The 18,849-nt window shown below is 42.1% G+C and overlaps 1 protein-coding gene across 1 annotated transcript in view; it reads right to left on the bottom strand.

Moving 5' to 3' along the window:
- SPMIP4 (sperm microtubule inner protein 4) overlaps positions 1 to 15,887 on the bottom strand; it is a 43,933-nt gene extending 28,046 nt beyond the window's left edge. The window contains exons 1-3 of the mRNA XM_077808741.1: positions 15,754 to 15,887; positions 7,965 to 8,141; positions 3,520 to 3,591 (exon numbers count right to left, since the gene is read on the bottom strand). Of these exons, the coding sequence (XP_077664867.1) occupies positions 3,520 to 3,591; positions 7,965 to 8,141; positions 15,754 to 15,887 (383 nt within the window). The remainder of the gene's footprint in view (positions 1 to 3,519; positions 3,592 to 7,964; positions 8,142 to 15,753) is intronic.
- Between the last annotated feature and the right edge of the window lie 2,962 nt (positions 15,888 to 18,849).

Below are 18,849 nucleotides of genomic sequence, written 5' to 3'. Positions count from 1 at the left end.
TTCCCCAGGAAGTAGGGTGCAAGGATTGGGAGGATTTTGGGGGGAAAGACGTGTCCAAACTCCGTTTTTTTCAGGAACCCAGATAAAGTTTGGTGGTGGCAGTGGAAATCCAAGGGCAAAGGGTAAAATTAATTTGTACCTTGGGGAAGTTTTATCCTAAGCTGGTAAAAGTAAGCTTAGGAGGTTTTCATGCAGGTCCCCACATCTTTACCCTAGAGTTCAGAGTGGGGAAGGAACCTTGACAAAGGCCTAGATGGATTTTTGTGGCCCCACCCCTTGCACAGCATCCCTGGTGGCCTCTTGGATTGGGAGGATAAATGTGGGTCTTTGGTGGCACATCAAAGCTCCTGCGAGGGGCTGATTACCTTGTTCTCCTGTGCATGTTTTTAACTGGGAGGGAAGATATGGCCCACAGTTCATTTGTTTTGAAAGGCACTTCCTGTATATGCAAGGCCATTCATTGTCATGGAAAACTACATAAGGATTTGTGGTTATGACAAACGCACAGTAATCCCATTATGGTACATGACATCTAGTTACGGCAAATGCACAGTGAATCATTTTCCATGAGAGACTGTAATGGCTCAAAAGAGCCATCACAAGTGATAATGTCAATACACTGAGTATTAAGAGCTCCCTAGTAAGTCTCCAGAGCAGCACTCAGCCAGTGGTTTTCAACACAGATTTCGCAAGGCTATCACTACCTTACAGTCTGATACCGCGGGGAGAGTACTGAAAGTTACATAAATGTCTTCGCTCTGAAAAACCTGTGAGTATAAATGTGACAAATTGTCTAGGCATTTAAAAAAAGATCTGCTCTTTCTTTACAACATAAAAAAAATCTTTCAAAGATGAAATATGAGTGAATATGATCGTATGGAAACAATGAACAGAGACTGAATATTAAAAAGAGCATAGAAACACTGGAAGCCTTATCTTTCAGGTTACATTTTAATTTTAAAAATAATTAAGAAAATTTATCAACGCACTCTCAACTAAAACATTCCGGGGCCACGGCAGGATTCTATTCAGTATGCACTGGGCCAGATATTGATCTGTCCCTGTGGCAACATGCCTCCTCCCCTTATGTAGCCTGCCCAGATCATAACAGCAGTCCCTGGAAAGGGATCATGGGCCAACAAACATGCAGAGTGGGGCTAGTACGTAAGGGGAGCAACTTGCACTGCCTGCACTCGGGGTGGGCCAGAGTAGAAATGACTGAATTTGGGATTATGAGGATACAGTGGAAGAGGTGGAAGAAGCTGTTGCCTGAGTAGCTGTTCTGTGCCTTGGGTTGGGGATGTATTTCACTCCACAACCCTCCCATAGTTCACCTGGTGTCCCAGCCTTTACACAGGCAGAGTTCTCTCCAATATGAATTACCATTTACAAGGCATTCATCTGGTCATCAAAATACAAGAGGCCAAATTCTTGCCTGGTGTCATTCTCATGAAATCAATGGAGTTACCTCAGAAATGGATTAGGCCCATGAAGTGTAAAATAAAACCAAGTCAGCTTACTGAACATTCCAGGTGAATGAGAGGCGATCTGAAACCCGCCCAAAGAAAGACAGAGTTAAAGCTGAAACTCTTATTTATCTTTAATCCACTGGGCCTGATCCTGCATTTCTTGCATACCTGCTGGGGTATAGTGCAAAGGTTGGCAGGGCTGAACTCAGTGTACATAGATTCTTGTATTATACCAGTTTCCAAATGCTCCAGCAATTACAAAACCCCACGCTGAGGACAAATCCTTGTCACTTGTGCAAAGCTCAAGCAAATGTGCTTTGTGTGTGTGTGTGTGTGTGTGGGGGGGGTAATATGCAGAACTTGTAAGGAAGGATTTCGCCCCATGACCTGCAGTCACAGTTCGCAAGAGATGCACAGCCAATACCTTTAGGCTGCATTATCGGTCAAGGCCCAGTAAAGGTGAGCTTTGGCCAACACACTCTTTTAGTTTACCAAACCCACCCTCCCTTGGCCTACTTTCAAATCCCTATTGTGTGGTGCCACGGAGGCAGCCGGCACACAGCCCTACACCCTGGGGCACAGGGTTGCAGATTCACCCTGTGCAGTTTCTTTGTGGCCTGTCTTCACCCTCACACAGGACAGCTGTGTAGTTTTGCTGCCCTTCCGGCCCTCGTGGCTCACACAAAATGCCCAAGAGGATAGCATGCTTTGGAATTTGGCAGGCACTATAGATGGGGAGGGTTGCTTGCCATCTGGCTGGCTTTTAATCAGCCTGGTTGGTTTTTGTACGGCATTGCCAGTTGCCAGTGAAAAGATTTAGTGTGCTCCCCCTGCCCCTTGGGATCAGCATTCCCTGTTCGCTACATGCACATGTGGCCATGCAGTGGTTTTGTAATTACTGCACACCACTTGGCTGGGAGCACAGCTGGCACCTGCCTCTGTGTGCCGGCCTCTCAACCTGCTGAGCCGGAGCAGCTCCTCCTGACCTTGGGGGCCAGGAAGCAAGACGGACCGAGGCTCATCATCAGGGAGGGATAAGGAACGGGGTAGAGGAGACAGAGGCTACTGAGAGGGGACAGTAGTCGGGCTCCCTCAAGGACTGAAGCTCCTGTGAGTGGGCGGGTGTAGAAGCTCATGCGGGCAGAGGAATGGGCAGCTGTGTGTCTAGGTGACCAAAGAGAGGGCTGTGGCCACAGGTGTGGGGTAATAATTAGCTACTGTTAGCACTAGGACCCTTTTTGTTGGTGGTGGCGGCGTGGCCAGGGGCTAATTTTTCTGAATCTCGGAGATGGCAATCCTGCTGAGGAAGGGGTGAGGGTGAATCACGTACTGTTCCCCTCATTGGCCAGATAACCAGGGGAAGTTAATACAGCCTTAGCCCTAAATAACTAAGCATACAGGATATGCAACATGGCTAAGTTAATGTTGTGAGGACCGTAACTTGTTCATTTCCTGACTTTTGAGTGTTTAAACTCATAATTGCTGTTACATTAACCTAAACATTTTGGGTTTTGAGCTGGAAGTTTCAGTGTTTTGTTGGTGCCATCATGTGGCAAAATGGTGTACTGCAGGTTTAACTGGCAGCATTCAATCTCAAGTAAGCTAGCTACTCTTTTGAATAGTAGCAGTGAAAAAAGGAAACAATATCTTAGTCAAACCCCCTCTTAAAATACACCTAAAGATACCAGAGAAAACTTTAATATGATGCACACACGATGTTATGGTTAACTCAGTGCTATTCTCTGCTAATCGGGACTCCGCCAAGTAGGAGAGAGTATTTCTGAGTGACACAGGTTGACAAATCAATAAAACCAATTCAAATCTCATTGCTTAAGAGATACTAAACTGAGTGGGGCACTGATATCTCATTCTGAACTTCCTTCCAAACTGTGTGTTTTCTGTAGTCACTCACCAACCACATTTTATACAAAGGTCATATTTCATTATAAACATTAATCCACAAGGTCATTAAGGAGGAATGAATATTTAGCTTGCCATTGCATTTGTCACACTAAGTACATTATCTGGTCTATGCTGTAATGAAACTTACAGATCATCATTCATACGGACATCACTTTTTTTCATCTGGGTTACATCATAATACTGTTCAATGGGAAGACCTCTACAAAAAGAGAGAGAGAAAAAAACCCACAAAATAACATTTTACTTATTGGTTATTAAAATCCCAGGAAACACATATTGATTTATTTTCTTGTAAGAAATGTAGACATGGTATGTAATTTTTGCCTGCAGTCCACAGTCTGCCCTTACCACCAAATTCAGAGATACTGGAAATGTGGATACTTACTATCAGACTCAGACCTTAACATTTAAGTTACACAGGGCCTGCTTTTCAGAAGTGTCGAGCGGCGTTGCCAATGATTTCAATGGGCACAGGATCAAGCCCTTAGAGCCTGATCCTATGCGGGGTTGAGCGTTTCATAGAAGATGCCGAGCATCCTCCATTGAAGTCAATGGGCTGGCAGAGTCAGACGCTTAGCATGCAGAAAAACGGGACCTTTCTCAGTGATCTTTGTTGCTGCTGAAAAGACACATGACCGCTGAGTGAGATGACAGCATTTTAGCTGCCTCTGATGGAACAGATGTGGGTTATCAGCAGCTAGCATGGGGCAGGACAGAGAAAGGGAGAGCAAAGGGGACAGCCAAATTGAAGAACATGCAGTCAGAGTAATCAGTTTTAACTGATAATGTTATTTCTGGAGTTAGAACAGCTTTGGGGCTTCTGACCTCCACCTGCAAAGGCTAAGCTTGTCACAGAGGTATCACTTGGAGTTTTAGAGTCTGTTTCAGAGTCCTCCACTATTTAAAGTCTGGAAGCTGTGGCTTTAATTGCATAGAAGGAGAGGAGACATGGCCTGGAAGAAGAGAGAGGAAAATGTTAGTTCAGAATGGCAAGGCATGTTTTGCTGTGTTCTGCTTGACTTAATATGATGTTTGGGGTTGTTGGAAAGTTGACAGTCATCTCTCCATGCAGTGATGTTGTAGCCATGTTGGTCTCAGGATATTAGAGGGACAAGGTGGGTGAGGTAATATCTCTTATTAGAGGTTTGTCCTAAACAAGCTATTACCTCACCCACCTTGCCTCACCAGTAATCTCTCCATGACATGCAGAGTGTTCTGCACTCTCTCTTCTCCAAAACCAATGTGGATTGGATCACTGCCTTCCTTCTTTTCATTTACTAGCTACTGCTGACACCTGACATCCATCTCAGAGACCAGGATGCATACTCCCCTCAGGCAATGCTTTCAGCACCATTCAGTGGACTACCCCACATGGAGGACTCTTACGGAGTAGTGATGCTTGCATTAGCCATCCCACCCACCCTACTACCTCTACATTTTCTCTGATAAATGGCCAAGTTGCACTCAGTGTCCTGGGATATGTTAGACTCGAACACAGATTTCAATGAGAACACCGCACATAGACGATCTCCATGATGTGAATTCCCTTTTCAACTTTAAAATAAAAATGTAAGGATGACCTGGAACTTTTCATTTTTTGTCTTACTTACACTTCAAAAGTATTATGCTGCAAAGATGCATCTTTAGATTCACACAGCCTTTGTAACTATTCTAGCCGAGTGGAATAACTCAGTTAATGAGATACAGTGTTTGGGATCGGAATAACCTTTGGTTCAATGCATCTGCAGGGAGTCATTAGTTTTGTCTGTAGAGGAAGATATTTTGGCTTCCTATGCATTTTGAGTCAGTTGACAACTGAGCATTTTGCATTGGAAACTGCATCCCCCAGCACTAAGAGGATAAATAATTGTAAATAATGCAATGCTTCTGAAAAATGGTCGTCCCTATATTATTAATGCACACTGACATCTGCTGGTCAAAACTGCACATTACCTCAGTTCTTTTTCCACATAAAACCAGCTCTGCCAATACACAGTTTCTCAAACTTAAATCTTCCTTAAGGTGTGCTCCATTTCATATATCAACCTCATTATAAGGAACCACCCAGAATATTTAAAAGCCAGAGATGTGTTAGACAGGAGTGTGCTGGAAAAATACTTTTTCCACTTTTTATCCTTCATAAACTTTCTACTGAAATTTTATAAATTGGGTTGGGAAAATTAAGCAATGAAGCATTTTGGTTATAACCACCGATTTTGGATTTACAGTACTTGTACTGTTCACTATACTTCCCTATCAGTGGACCAAACAAATATATAGGAGATACCAAAGTAGAAGTATACTCATTTACAAAAACAAACAAGTAAACCAACCCCTACATGTGGAATTAAAAAAAAAGAACCCAAGTACTTTTGTATAGGGTTCACAAACAGACAACAGCTCCACTACCAAAATCAACTATCTCAGACTCTAAATAATTTTGTTTGATATTTTAAATACAAGCTGCATAGTATGTGCGTGCGCAAATAAATTCAGGCTTCTTATACTTCCAGTGCTGGCATTCACCCCTCTATGGGCACAGTCACAGATTTCTAAAGTACTTCCCTTGCATCTTTCCTACTTTCCACTTTCTGATCCAGACTAAATTGTACTGTAATAAGCACATAATACACTTCTAACCTACAATCCTGGTAAATTTAATTGGAATCAACCTGCTAAGGTAGCTGCTAAGGTACCTGCAAAGGGATGCTGCTTCAACAGCCAGAAACCAATAAGCTCGGCCCCTACAATGTGGAGAAGGATATAGATAAAAGGACATAAATAAAACTTTCCAGACAATGTAGAATTAACCTTTAGGCTTCATTGCTTCTCTGTTTGGATAACGATATGAATGTTTAGGGAGAATATTCCAATCTTAGGACCAATCCCCAGATGTATTGTAGCTCTTTTGGGTATTTGGGGACTACTTGGGCTCCTGCTGTAATTCAGAGCAACCAGGGATGCTCTAATAGCACCTGCAGTTATGTCCCCCAACGGGCCATTGAACTGGCCTACGATTACGAGATCTCCTTCCACCTTGGTACGTTCCTGAAACACCTCTTATGCTGGAGGCTAAAATCAAGTGGCTATGCTGACCAGTTTACTGTTAAAGCTAGTCTTCTGTCCCCTTTTCACCGCCAGAGCAGAACAGAATGGGATGAAGCATTGGCCAGGATCTGGCCCAGTGTGTCTATATGCTGAATAAGTCTAGGATTTATATATTTAAAAACAAAACAAAACCAAGAGCAATAAAAATTCTTGTTTGGAGTCATTCCAAGGACCTGTCACCATAAAGTCAATTTCTATAAAGAAAATTGATTCCATGAGGGGGGGGACAGGACAATGGCCTTGTCTCCTCTTTGTCCTCCCCACCTCATTTAGCAGCGAGTAGCATCGCTGAACATTATTTCATAATTCCTTTACAAAAGGAATGAGATCTCTGAAGTCATATCTGTTTGCAAGGCTCCTCAGCTGGTGCTGCAGATCCAGAAAGTCAGTGAGATATTCAGAGTGGATAATGCAGTTTATTTATCTTAGGTTTAGTAGAATTTTCAGAGATTTTTCTTTTTTCCTCTGTTTTGGTGTTGGATGAACCTGGTGCTACCTGTGTTGGAGGCACTAAGCTCAATGAACTTCACCACACACTTCTTGGAGGTTATGCAATCTTTGGAGACACCTGTGATCTCTCTCTCTCTCTCTCCTTTGTATTGTACACACAAATATACCTGTAGGAAATTACCTTTTAGAATGGTAAGAAGAATAGTCTGGGGCTAGCAGAGCCAAGGGAATGCACCACTACATATTCTTATTCAATTTGACTAGGCAGAGCTGAATGGCAATTTTCAGATAATGGGCCACATTCTGGCAAAGCAGCCAGAAAGCAAGCTTCCCCAGCTACCTGGACACTCATTTTGCATAAAAGGGAATTCCTGTGTGGTGAAGAGTGGTGTAGAATTCTCTGCTCTCTCAGCCCTGGGTGCAGAAGGCATGTCCATGGAAACGGCTCCCAAAATGGCTCCTGGGGTTGGGAGAAGCTGGGTGTAAGTCAGAGCAGCCTTCAGAAAAATGCCAAGAGCCTACAGTTCCCATTGACTTCAGTGGGATTAGTGGATTCTGAATGCTTCTGAAAAATCAGGCCATGAGTGAGACTTATCTAATGTCACAGAGGAAGTTTAGGACAATAGCTAATAAATACTACACCATTACCAAACGATAGGAAAAAATAAACTACACAAAGAGATCCAAAGTGCCAAGAGTTTTAATAAATACCCTGGTTTCAGAGTAGCAGCCGTGTTAATCTGTATTCACAAAAAGAAAAGGAGTACTTGTGGCACCTCAGAGACTAACAAATTTATTTGTAAGTGATAATGGGCAGTACAACTCAGGCACACTACAGGTTAGAGCATTGTCCAAAGTGGGGGTAACTTAAAGTCTATCTCCAGAATGCAAATTATCTACATAGCTCAATCTGCATTGCTGTCCAGACTGTCCAAATAAATTGCATTCCACTAGCTGTTTCTAGGTAACAACACTTTAAAAAATTGGAATGTGTGAAGCAGGCAACTAACCTACCTTGGCCAGGAATCTCCACCATAACTATAATGTTGATGTCCTTTAGCAAACAAACAAGGAGGCTCATTCTTTGGTCTATGATCTTCTGGCAATGAAACCTGTGCAATTCCTCCATATTCTCTTTCGGTTCCCCAGGGAAGCCTGCACCACTGAAATGAATCTCTTAACTCCTCATATCTGAAACAAAAAAATAATATTCTTAAATAGCAGCAGTGACTGAGCCTTGAATGCCTTCATGGATGTCTTAACAATGGAAACATTGGATTTATTATTCTCCTGGCTATTAGCTACTCAACTTTTTGATCAAAGCTGTCATAATGAGCCTGCTCCAGTTGAATCAATGGGAGCAGAAGCAAGTCCAATATATTTTGATTGGCTGAAGGAAGAAGATAGGTGAATGTATATGCCAATATGCTGCATGCATGTCTGACCTCCTGCAATGTACATTGAGTGTATGAGCTGCTGAAACATGGTTCACCTGCCTTTTCTTCTAGGTGCTAAATACTACTACACAAACTCATATGCTGATGGATTTTCAAAAAGCCAAATGGTAGCAAGGCATCTAATTCTCACTGACTTTCAAATTAGGTGCCTAAGTACAACTGTGCTTTTGAAAATCTTCCCTTACATCTCTAGAGAGTGGGTGAAAGATGTCACTTTTCAGTACCTGCAGCCCACCAGGGCATACAACTCTATCAGACACGTCACAAGTTTCTGTGAATGGATGACTAGTTCTAGCACAATTCAGTGTGTCTATATCACCAACAGATCTGCAGTACTATGTGTGTCGTTTATTTCATTTGTTTCATGAAGATCAGCACCAAGAAGAGTGAACATTTTACACGCTTCCTTTCCCTCTTGTTTTTTTCATCTGGCAGGAATTTCCCAGGTAATAATGCAGGCATAAAGCCCACCCTATCATTCTTACTGATGGGGAGATAGGATGGGAAAACGTAGACTCAGTTTCTCCCAGGTATGGTGGTTTCTTCCAACACCTGTCCATTGAACAGACCCATAAAAATACGTCTAAAATTCCCGCAATAAACAAATGATTGTACTGGCCCTGGGAGTAGGAGTCCAGAGATCCCTCCCGAACTCAAAAATGACTGGTTATACTGCTGTGCGAAGGACCAGCCATCTTCATCTTTTGAGTTTATGTTATGTTGAGTTGGCAGGGCAAAGGACTAGGAGCCAGGTCTCTTGGGTCCTATTTCCAGCTCTGCCACTAATCCGGTGGACATGATTCTTCTCTCATGAAGGCTATGTCTACACTACAGACTTCTGCTGGCATAGCTATGTTAGTCAGAGGCATGATTTGTGACCAGGGTGGATTGATTCAAATCATGATTAAATCACCAAATGGAAAGTCTGGATTTAAATCAACTTTTCCATTTGTACTTCAATTACTTTCTGAAGAATGGTGCATTCTCACTGGTTGATATAACCATTAAAACAAGTTGATTTACAACTAAATACACCCTTTACACTAGATTTTGTACATGTTTTTGCTGCCTAGGAGGTTATACGATAACAATATACATTTATTTAAGCAATTATATAGCTTAATATTTTCAGTATGTTAGAAAATGGTGAATGATATATTGCTTATTTACTAGATAATGAACTTTTTGCTCAGGATTTGCATCAAGCTGCATTAGGGTGGTAACTGGAATTTAATTAAACACAAACAACAGCACAGAAAACTTATTTTTATTAAACAAAACAACCCGAAATATTTTGGATACAGGAACTTCTCTTATCAAAACATGTTTCACATTTACAAATAATTGATTTATTAAACAGAGGGATTAACTGTAGTAAGTGAAAAAAATTGATTATATCAGGTCAGCCTGGGAAATTTTCAAATGTGCCTAAGGGAAAGGGACTGGAGCTTAAGTTCCTACTTGTCGGCGTTAATGTCCACTGCAATAAAAATCCTGCAGCACCAAGTGTCCGAACTCAGCCAGCTGGCTTGAACGCATGGTGCTTGGGCTGTTCGGCTAGACACTGCAGTGTAGATGTTCAGGCTCAGACTGGAGCCCGGGTTCTGAGAGACCTACCACACGCACAGGGTTTCAGAGCCTGGGCTCCAGCCTGAGCCTGAACGTCTACACTACAAATTTTCGGCTGTGCAGCCCAAACCCCATCTGAGTCAGCTGACCCAGGCCAGCTGCAGCCATGCCATAGATCTGTTATTGCAGTGTAGATGTACCCTACGTCTCTGGACCATGAGACAGTTTCATAAGTTACTTAGGCTGTCCTATTGTGCCATATTAATAAAACTTGATCTCAAAGGTTAGATGTTTTCCCCCTGATTCTTTCTTTATGTAGAAAGGCAGTCTTCAGATCAAAGTTGTGAACAGAGGCGTATAGATTCAGCATATTTATTTTTTATTTAAATGTTTTAAGAGATTAGAATAAGTTTAGGCCTTAACATATTTTGTGTTAAATTCAGATGCCATTTTAAGTAGGTTTATTTTTTCAAAAGAAAAACTTCTTATAATATAAATAACTAAATAAAAAACCATTTAAATTAAAAATCTGATGTTTAAAATGTTTGGGTTTTTTTCAAGAAAAATAATTGATTTTTATCCACCCTGATTGTGACCAACGTCGCCGTGCTGACAAAAGCCCTTAGCATAGATGCAGTTATACTGGCAAAACTGCCCATTTGCCAGGAGAGCTTATTTCACTGGGGGAGGTGTTGTGGGAGGGAGCTGGAATAAACTATGCTGGCATAAACTGAGTCCACCCTAGCAGCACTTTGCTGATATAATATATTGGAACAGTACCCCAGCAAAGCGCTCCTAGTGTGGACCTGGCCGTAAACCAGTATGATTCAGAAATAACTTCACTAAAATCACTGGAGTTACACCAGTGCGAATGACAGGCACCTCACTTAATCTTTATGTGCCTTGGTTTATCCACCTGTAAAACATGTAATAATAATCCTGATTTAACTCAGAGGTTATTTATAAATTATATTGAAATATTCTGATCAAGACTATTATAGAAGTAATAAGAACACAGTATTATTATTTGTTGATGGAATAAAATACATAAACACAGGATGAGTAAAAAGCAAGCAGTGCTTCACAGACGTGGGAAATACATGCAAAGAGTTTTTAAACAGCTCAGCACTCCCAAATAGAGAATGGTTTGTACAGAACTTCCTTCAAATTTTATCTGAAATGTAAAGTGCTTTCTAAGGGGAACTGATATTCTTCCCAAAGTACACAGGATCACAGTGAAATCACAGAAAGTTCAGTAGGGTGTATGGTACCTTGTAATATAAGGGCCAAATTGTCCTCTTGCACATTTAAACTGGAAGAAGGCTTTGAGGGAGAAAAATCTCTGTAAGGATTGCCTTGCAGAAATTCTCTCAAATCATCCAATTAGGAAAGGCCACGGGATGCTGACTGTAAACCTGGAAGATTCCTAGGCATCCATATAGATCCTGCCGGAGGGGTGGGGATGGGGGAGACCAGGGCCATCAGTACAGAGAACGTGTACTTTGGTCTTCACCCCACATCATTCCCTGGCAACCCAGCTCTGTAGCATCGCTTATTTCCCAGCATTTCTCATCTGTGTCATGCCATAATGGTGTTGCAATACTAAGTCATCCCTTCATGACATTGTGTCACAACATGATGCAACTTCATGAGGCAATGAGTTTGTCTTGCAGGACAAATTAAAATAACCCTCTGGGCTTATCAGAACCCTGTGGGTTATCAGAACATTTTTCTATATTTAATAGCTGAATGAATGTTAGCATCTAATTTTTGAACAGCTCTGTTTAAGATTTTGTTTTTCCCCTGAAGGTTTGAAGCCAGATATCGAATCATTGTGTATGCTGGCTGTATCAGTAAGTGGTAAACTGAACCCCAAGGAAACATTAATGAATCATGAAAATGCTGATTTCTATCTACCTGTTACGAAGATGTGGAACAACCACTTAACCCGAGACAGAAAAGACAAACATCACACACAATGGTACATGAATCTCACTGCCCACCAAGACCTAACAGGGCTTTGTTAAGCTTCTAATGTTTACAATCTTTCACACAAAGGAACAGTTGTAGTCAATATCAATCCAATGGGATTTATGGTTTTCAAGGACACAAACAAAACTGTGTCTCTGCAAGAGAATATCAAACTAAAACTATACTGGACAAACTGTTAAAAAGATGTAGAGTAGGAAACAATCCTGCACCAGCAGAGAAATGAACTAGATAGCTTAAGAGGGATTTTCCCTCCTTAACTTCCATGATTCTAGAATTATATTAAATTCTGATTGTCAAGTTCTGGAAGAATAATACTTAGAACTAAAAACTACTTTCCTTGCTTTTGATCACATGAAGTTGCCAAGTCAGCCATCTGTTTACTAGTGCATCCTTTATTTAAACTATATTTTTGCCTGCAAAATTTTCTTGTTTTCTGGCGTTCATGCCAACAGTTTATGAATATTGGGCCATAGGATGTGAGCTCATCAGATCTCATAAACAAAACAGGTTCTGACTTGATCAGAACTTGAAACTGAGATCTCCAAGGGAAACAAAAATGCTGCAGGAAGCTGTATTGGTGGTGAGTCTGTCTGAGGCAGGATTAGGGGCTTGGCCCTGGGTGTCACTCACATTGATTTCTAATTCAGTGGGCATGCTTCTCCGGTGCTGTATGCCTTGCATCATCATTTACCCCAGTGTAAATCAGAATGACAGCCTTTTACGTCCAATTTACACTGGTGAAAGGGAGTGGAGAATCAGTCCCAGTGGGTGTGCAAAACTAGTATAACTTACACACTGAGTGGCATATGAGGGGCATACGCGTCAGGATACAGTTTGTGCTATAATATGAAAATCAAGAGGCGTACATAAGAGCAATCAGAGACCCCACACTTTTATGCCTGCACCAGGTCCAACACGCCCATTGCAAATCCACAGGGCCTGACTTTGGGGGTCAGCGAGCTGTGCTCAGTGCGGGACCCAAGGAGGGTGGAATAAAGTAGTAGGCATCCTGTGGAAGAAATAGTATGTGAACATGTAAGTAAAGACTCCTTATCCCAGCTCCTCGCCCAGGCACCTTGCCCAGCCAATTTCAATCTCCTCATCCAGTTTCAGTCTTTCCCATGCTCCCAGTCCCACACTCCTTTTCCCAGTCTCAACACATGGCCCCACCTCCTCATCCAATTTCAGTCTTCCCCACTCCACACTGGTTACCAGTCCCTGTTCCCCCCTCATGGGCTGTCAGTCACTGTCTCCCTTCCCTCAGCTCCATGTCTTCCTTGCCCCATGCAGCTCCCAGCCCATTTCTTCTCCCTCTGCTGTGTTACCCTTCCACCTCCCCTGGTCTCCTCTGCATCTGAATATGCAGGCTAATATGGTGCCAGAGGGAGGGGGAGAAGGAGAGAGGAGATGCTCTCAGTTCCAATGCCCAACACCTCAGCAGCCTGCATCAGCTGGAAGGAGCAATTGTCAGGAAAGTCCTGCTCTGCCCCCACTGCTCTAGGGTAGAGCATGCCCAGTACAGAGAGAATCTTCCAAGAATTCAGCTGCCATCCTATAATAAGTCTTTACTGAGCATGTGCAAAGTAAAACTTTTCAAAGGCTTATAACTTGGCCAAATTTGGTGTTTTCCCCCCCATAGTAACAGCAAATGGCATATCTCCGGGACCAGGGTGACCCCTCCTACCAAATTTCAAGTTCCTGCTCCAAAACATGGCTGTGATAGAGCTTCTCAATTAAGTAGCTGAAATAATTATTTTAACATGGGAAAAACATCATATTTTTTCCTTATTTGGACCCCCCCCCCCAAAAAAAATTCAGCCTGAGGAAGACACCTCGGCATGGAACATTTTAGACCAAATGGTTCAAGTTTGACAACGATATAAACAACTGGAGAACAGGGTCTTACAATGGCAAGTGTCAGCCAACCTTAACTATAGACAGCACTGCCACGCTGCCTATAAAGACCTGCTTTGTGTCCACCTATCCACTGAATTTATACAACAACACGGAATTAACCCTATTGAATGCCCAGTACACCATTACTGAAACTGATTATTTGACGACAAAAGGAAATCTTCAGGCTCTGGTTTCCAGGGTTATATGAATTGTCCATTAGTTACTGTAAACATACAAACACAGCCTTAGAGTATTTAGAGGCAGCTTATTAACCCAAATACTGGTGACAAACATTAACCTTAAATAACAGTACACTAAAACTACTCAGCTACAATAAGAAAAGGAGGACTTGTGGCACCTTAGAGACTAACCAATTTATTTGAGCATGAGCTTTCGTGAGCTACAGCTCACTTCATCATGAAGTGAGCTCTAGCTCACGAAAGCTCATGCTCAAATAAATTGGTTAGTCTCTAAGGTGCCACAAGTCCTCCTTTTCTTTTTGCGAATACAGACTAACACGGCTGTTACTCTGAAACCTGTCAGCTGCAATAGACGTTTAGTAGATATATTGATATACATGAAGTTCAACCCAGTAAAGAGTGCAGATTTCTAATAATGATTAAAGTTCAGATTATTTATTATGTATTATTTAAAATAGTTGAGAACAACCATTTTCTAAGATTTTTTTCCTTGTCATAAAATACCTATTTGCATCATTTTAAAAAACCCTGTATTATAACCCTGATTGATATCTAGGCTAAGACCTGGTGCCAACTTCTTTTCTGATATAATGGGTGTAGCTCTACTGAGTTCAGTGAAGTCTGCACATTTATCTCGACAGAGAATTTGGCTCATGGTCCCTTAGTGAGGACATAACACTAACATTTCTCTATCCACAGAAAAAGACATATTATGACATGGCTGGGGTCACGATCATGTTTCTTTTCTATGCTTCAGCATTGTAATGTTTTGTATTGCAGAAAGGGCCTAAAAATGGTGCTTATTTTTAACAGTAAATGTTACTTGCTTTTATAGTGTTTTGTGCCCTTAGTTTTTGGCCTTTGTGCCCAGCCAACTCATCCTATTGTGGGGCACTGTCCAATCAATGAGGGTCTTTCCTCTGAGTGCAATGGGATTTGGATAAGGCCTATAATTCTCCTAGATTTTAAGTCATCAGCCATTATAACATTTCATATGCAGATTCATCTAACCTTCTATAACTTTATACGTTCACAACGCAAGCCACGATGATAGTGAAACAGCCAGCACCTTGACTAGGGAAGATACCTCAATCAGGTGACTCAGCATACAGTCTGACAGATCCAATTACATCAGATATGCTCCTGCTGAAGACTCAATATGGGATGCTAGCCTTCAAAGGACAAAATCAATGAAAACTAGTAAAACACAAAGCTCTAAGTGATATGGGAACTATAATTTAGTTTCCTATTTCTGTAGATAAAATATTATGTAGAGGAACAGTGGAGAACATGAGGACCACTACAGGTCTACTGTATGTATAAAGGTGAGAAATGTGGATCCAAAAAGGATCACTGTCCTAAATAATGAGCAGCTGAGATGTATGATTTTCTAGAATTATAAACCCAAATTCTGTCTTGTGTGGCACCCCAACTAAGGGTATAATTTGCCCCATAATTTGTCTCTGTAAATTATTGACTGAGGTAAGACAGTTTTGTGTTATAGAATTTATGGCAAGCCACAAAAATTCAACCTATGCAATCTATTTTATAGATACAGATACTTAAGGCCAAATTTTGTAATTTCATTGAAAGCAATGGGGTTGCACTAGTGTAAGTGGGAGCAGAGTTTGGCACCAATACTTTAAAATTTTCAGCAAAACACATTTTCCTTTAGTAGCTATTTCTTACCTATCCTGGGACACAGTTGGGCGTGAAGGAATTTGCAGTGGAGTCAGTGTCTCATTAGACTCTAAGGTTTTCGATAATATGTCTGTTCCCTCCCTTTCTCTATAGTAGTATGGCAGGCCATGTAACAGCTCCATGCTTCATATTTGCACGTTGAGGCCTGCAGGGAAGCTACATAGATAAAAGATTAAATCATCAAAAGAATCAGACAGTGCATCTGGATACAGTCTGAGCAAGTAACATGGGTAGCTTCTGCTGAACTTTGATACCGTTCAGCAGAGGAAACAGTGGCCACTTTGATACTGCAACTGATCCCTTGTATCAGATTACAATGTAAAACAAGAACAAAAAGATTGTTTAGAGACAGAAGTATAGCACCATGGCTTTATTCAACTAATGAACAATAGCTAGAAATACATTTTAACCAAATGGCAGGGAAAAGAAAATCTTCCCATGGAATATGGACTCTGAAAAGATTCACTCGTTATTTTTCAGATTTACCCTTAAAATCCAAAGTCTTGCTTGCTCTGTATAGACATTAATGATCACATGACACATTTCACAACAGAAAGAGTGTGCTCCCTTGCCAAGCTTTTCCTCCTCCCACTTTTGTTCAGTGTGCTGGGTGGAAGGCATTTTGCACCCTGCATTTCAGTGATGCTGTGCATACTGTGTAGACTATAGAGCGTGGAAAGCATTTTGGGATGAAAGGTGATGTAACAGAATTAATACAGGATTCTCCACTGCCTGGAACCATGTGCAGTCATTTACAGAGAGTAAAGTGCTACAACACTGATTTCAAAGGAGCGACTCAAGCATGCAGGAGAAGATGGCAGGGAGTAAGCACCTCTGCTTCCCTTCTCCACCCAATGAAGCTCCTCTGGCTCACAGCACAGGAATCCCCTCTGAGAAGCCACAAGTCCTTCCCCCCCTCCTTCTGCATCATAAACTACATGAGTGCCCTCTCCCTACCTGAACTCTACTGCTCCTGGCAGAACCCTCATGCCTCTCAAAAGATCCCCACTCCCCTGATGTTCCCATGCCCTTTACCCCAAGTCCAATGCCAGGGTGGAGGCACTCAGCAGAAGTTCAAAAGGACAAGATGGGGTTAGCTCTAGCATTCCCTCCCTTCTACATCTGATGAGCCCTCCTCTGGTTTACATTAGCAGGACTCTCTCCAACTAACAACAGAAGATTCATTGGGTGCAGAAGGCTGGAAGACACTAGTGTTTCCCCTCTTCCACCTTCTGCACACCCTTTCCCCATCTGCACGCTCTTGGAAACCCCCCAACCACTGGGTGTACAGTTCACAAGGGAAGAAGGCATCTGAAACGGGACATGGGGAAGAGAGAGGAGATATGCAGCATGTGAGAACTTGAAGGAGACCATGTCCGTAGGTAGGGATCAGAGGAGTTGGGGCTGTGGCAGACATGAGGGGAAGTGGGTGTTTCTTGCTATGAGGAATGGGGGAACTCTGGGGAGCAAAGGGATCCAGGCTGGAAAGGAGCAGCTCAGGCAGGGGTGGAGAGGACATGGGGGTTGGAAAGCATTAGAGTTTCTTCACCTTCTCCACCCGACAAATCTCCCATTGTTTGTCAGAGGGAACTTCTGCTGCTGAATACAGCAGGAGCTTTGCATGTTACATAAGCCAACTATGTGCTGCTTCCCCACCTTCTCCAGCAGCACTATGCTGCTCCTCAGCTTGTCAACTCTGCTCTTTCTACCCCATCAATGTTCTCTCTCAGGCTCACGGGACAAGCATAAGACCCCAAGGAGACTTTGTGGGGTTCCTGGAAATGTTAGAAGGCTCAGCAGAGGCACTTATCCAGGCAAAGCCAGATTCTTGCGCACCTCCTAAGCTTCACAGGAGATGGGCTGCTCTCCTAAGGAAGCGTACATTAGTAGGGCTCCCCAACTCAGATATCAGGAATTCACAAAGAAGTGTGAGGGGAAGATATCCCCTAACCTTTGCTCCCTGCTCTGATGTTATGACTACACAGTACACATACAAGATTTTCACAAATTAGGCAAACAGGGTTCTCAAGGCAACCATCAATCATCCTTCATTAAGGGCCAATTCTTCTGAGCTGCTGAAGGCACTGAGTATCTGACAGGATTAGGTTCTGACTCCATATGGTAACCAATTACCCAAGTGTCACTAGACACAGAGCTAGCTGTCTCTGCCCAAACAATACTATCAGAGAACATACAGGAAAGAGTAACAGTTAGTGCTCAAATCATCATGCTTACTGAGACGTGTGTGTGACATGAATTACTAAGCCTGTGTTCTATGGCCCCCATGTTTGATACTCTATATGTAACGCAGGGAATATGGTAAAGTGGCATTGTTAAGGGGCAGTTAGGATGCCTGTTTTGAGAGGTACAATTTTAACTGCATTCTGATTTCTACTCTTTGAGGGGTTTTAACACGAATGTTCTTGAAAAGCAATATGCATTCACACCACAGACATATGCCTACAACCTTAACTTCAATTTAACCAGGGTTATTGTGTGGTTTATTTTTATTGAACTGCCCTCTCTCATTTCAGCATTACTGCAAGTTAATAAGAACCAAATATTTCACTCTTCTTTGTGAAAAACATTAGTGCTTCTCTTGTATCTATACAACTTTTACAATATATTATTTTTGTCTGCCTTATGGACTAGGAACATAGTGTAGGAACTGCCAGATCAGATTCATAGTTTGATATCTTTCCTCAGATGGTAGTGGATATGGTAATCTTCAAAGAAAAGCAAAAAACTCTCCTGTAACACACATGGGGAATGCTTGGTATGCATACTGATTTGGTGTGTGTACTTGTCTGGTATTCATGCATGAGGACCTACTTGACCACTACTGTGACCCCATACTGAAGCGTGAGATTCAGTCACTACCACCTTGCAAAGGAACCAATGATCATAGCTGTTGCCAACAACTTGTGGGTTTGAAATTTGCAAAGAGATAAGAAATAGAGGCCTGATTCTCCTCCTAGTGATACTGGTGCAACAAGTCTGTAATGATCATATAAAAGTTCATGAGTCTGGATTCCCACTGGGGGAAAAATCCAGTCCCCACTTACCAGAAATGGACCCTAGCTG

Source organism: Eretmochelys imbricata, chromosome 2 (genome assembly GCF_965152235.1).
Source record: "Eretmochelys imbricata isolate rEreImb1 chromosome 2, rEreImb1.hap1, whole genome shotgun sequence".
Lineage (NCBI taxonomy): Eukaryota > Metazoa > Chordata > Testudines > Cheloniidae > Eretmochelys > Eretmochelys imbricata.
Note: the sequence above shows the minus strand (reverse complement) of the source record. Positions and strands in the feature narration are given on the sequence as shown.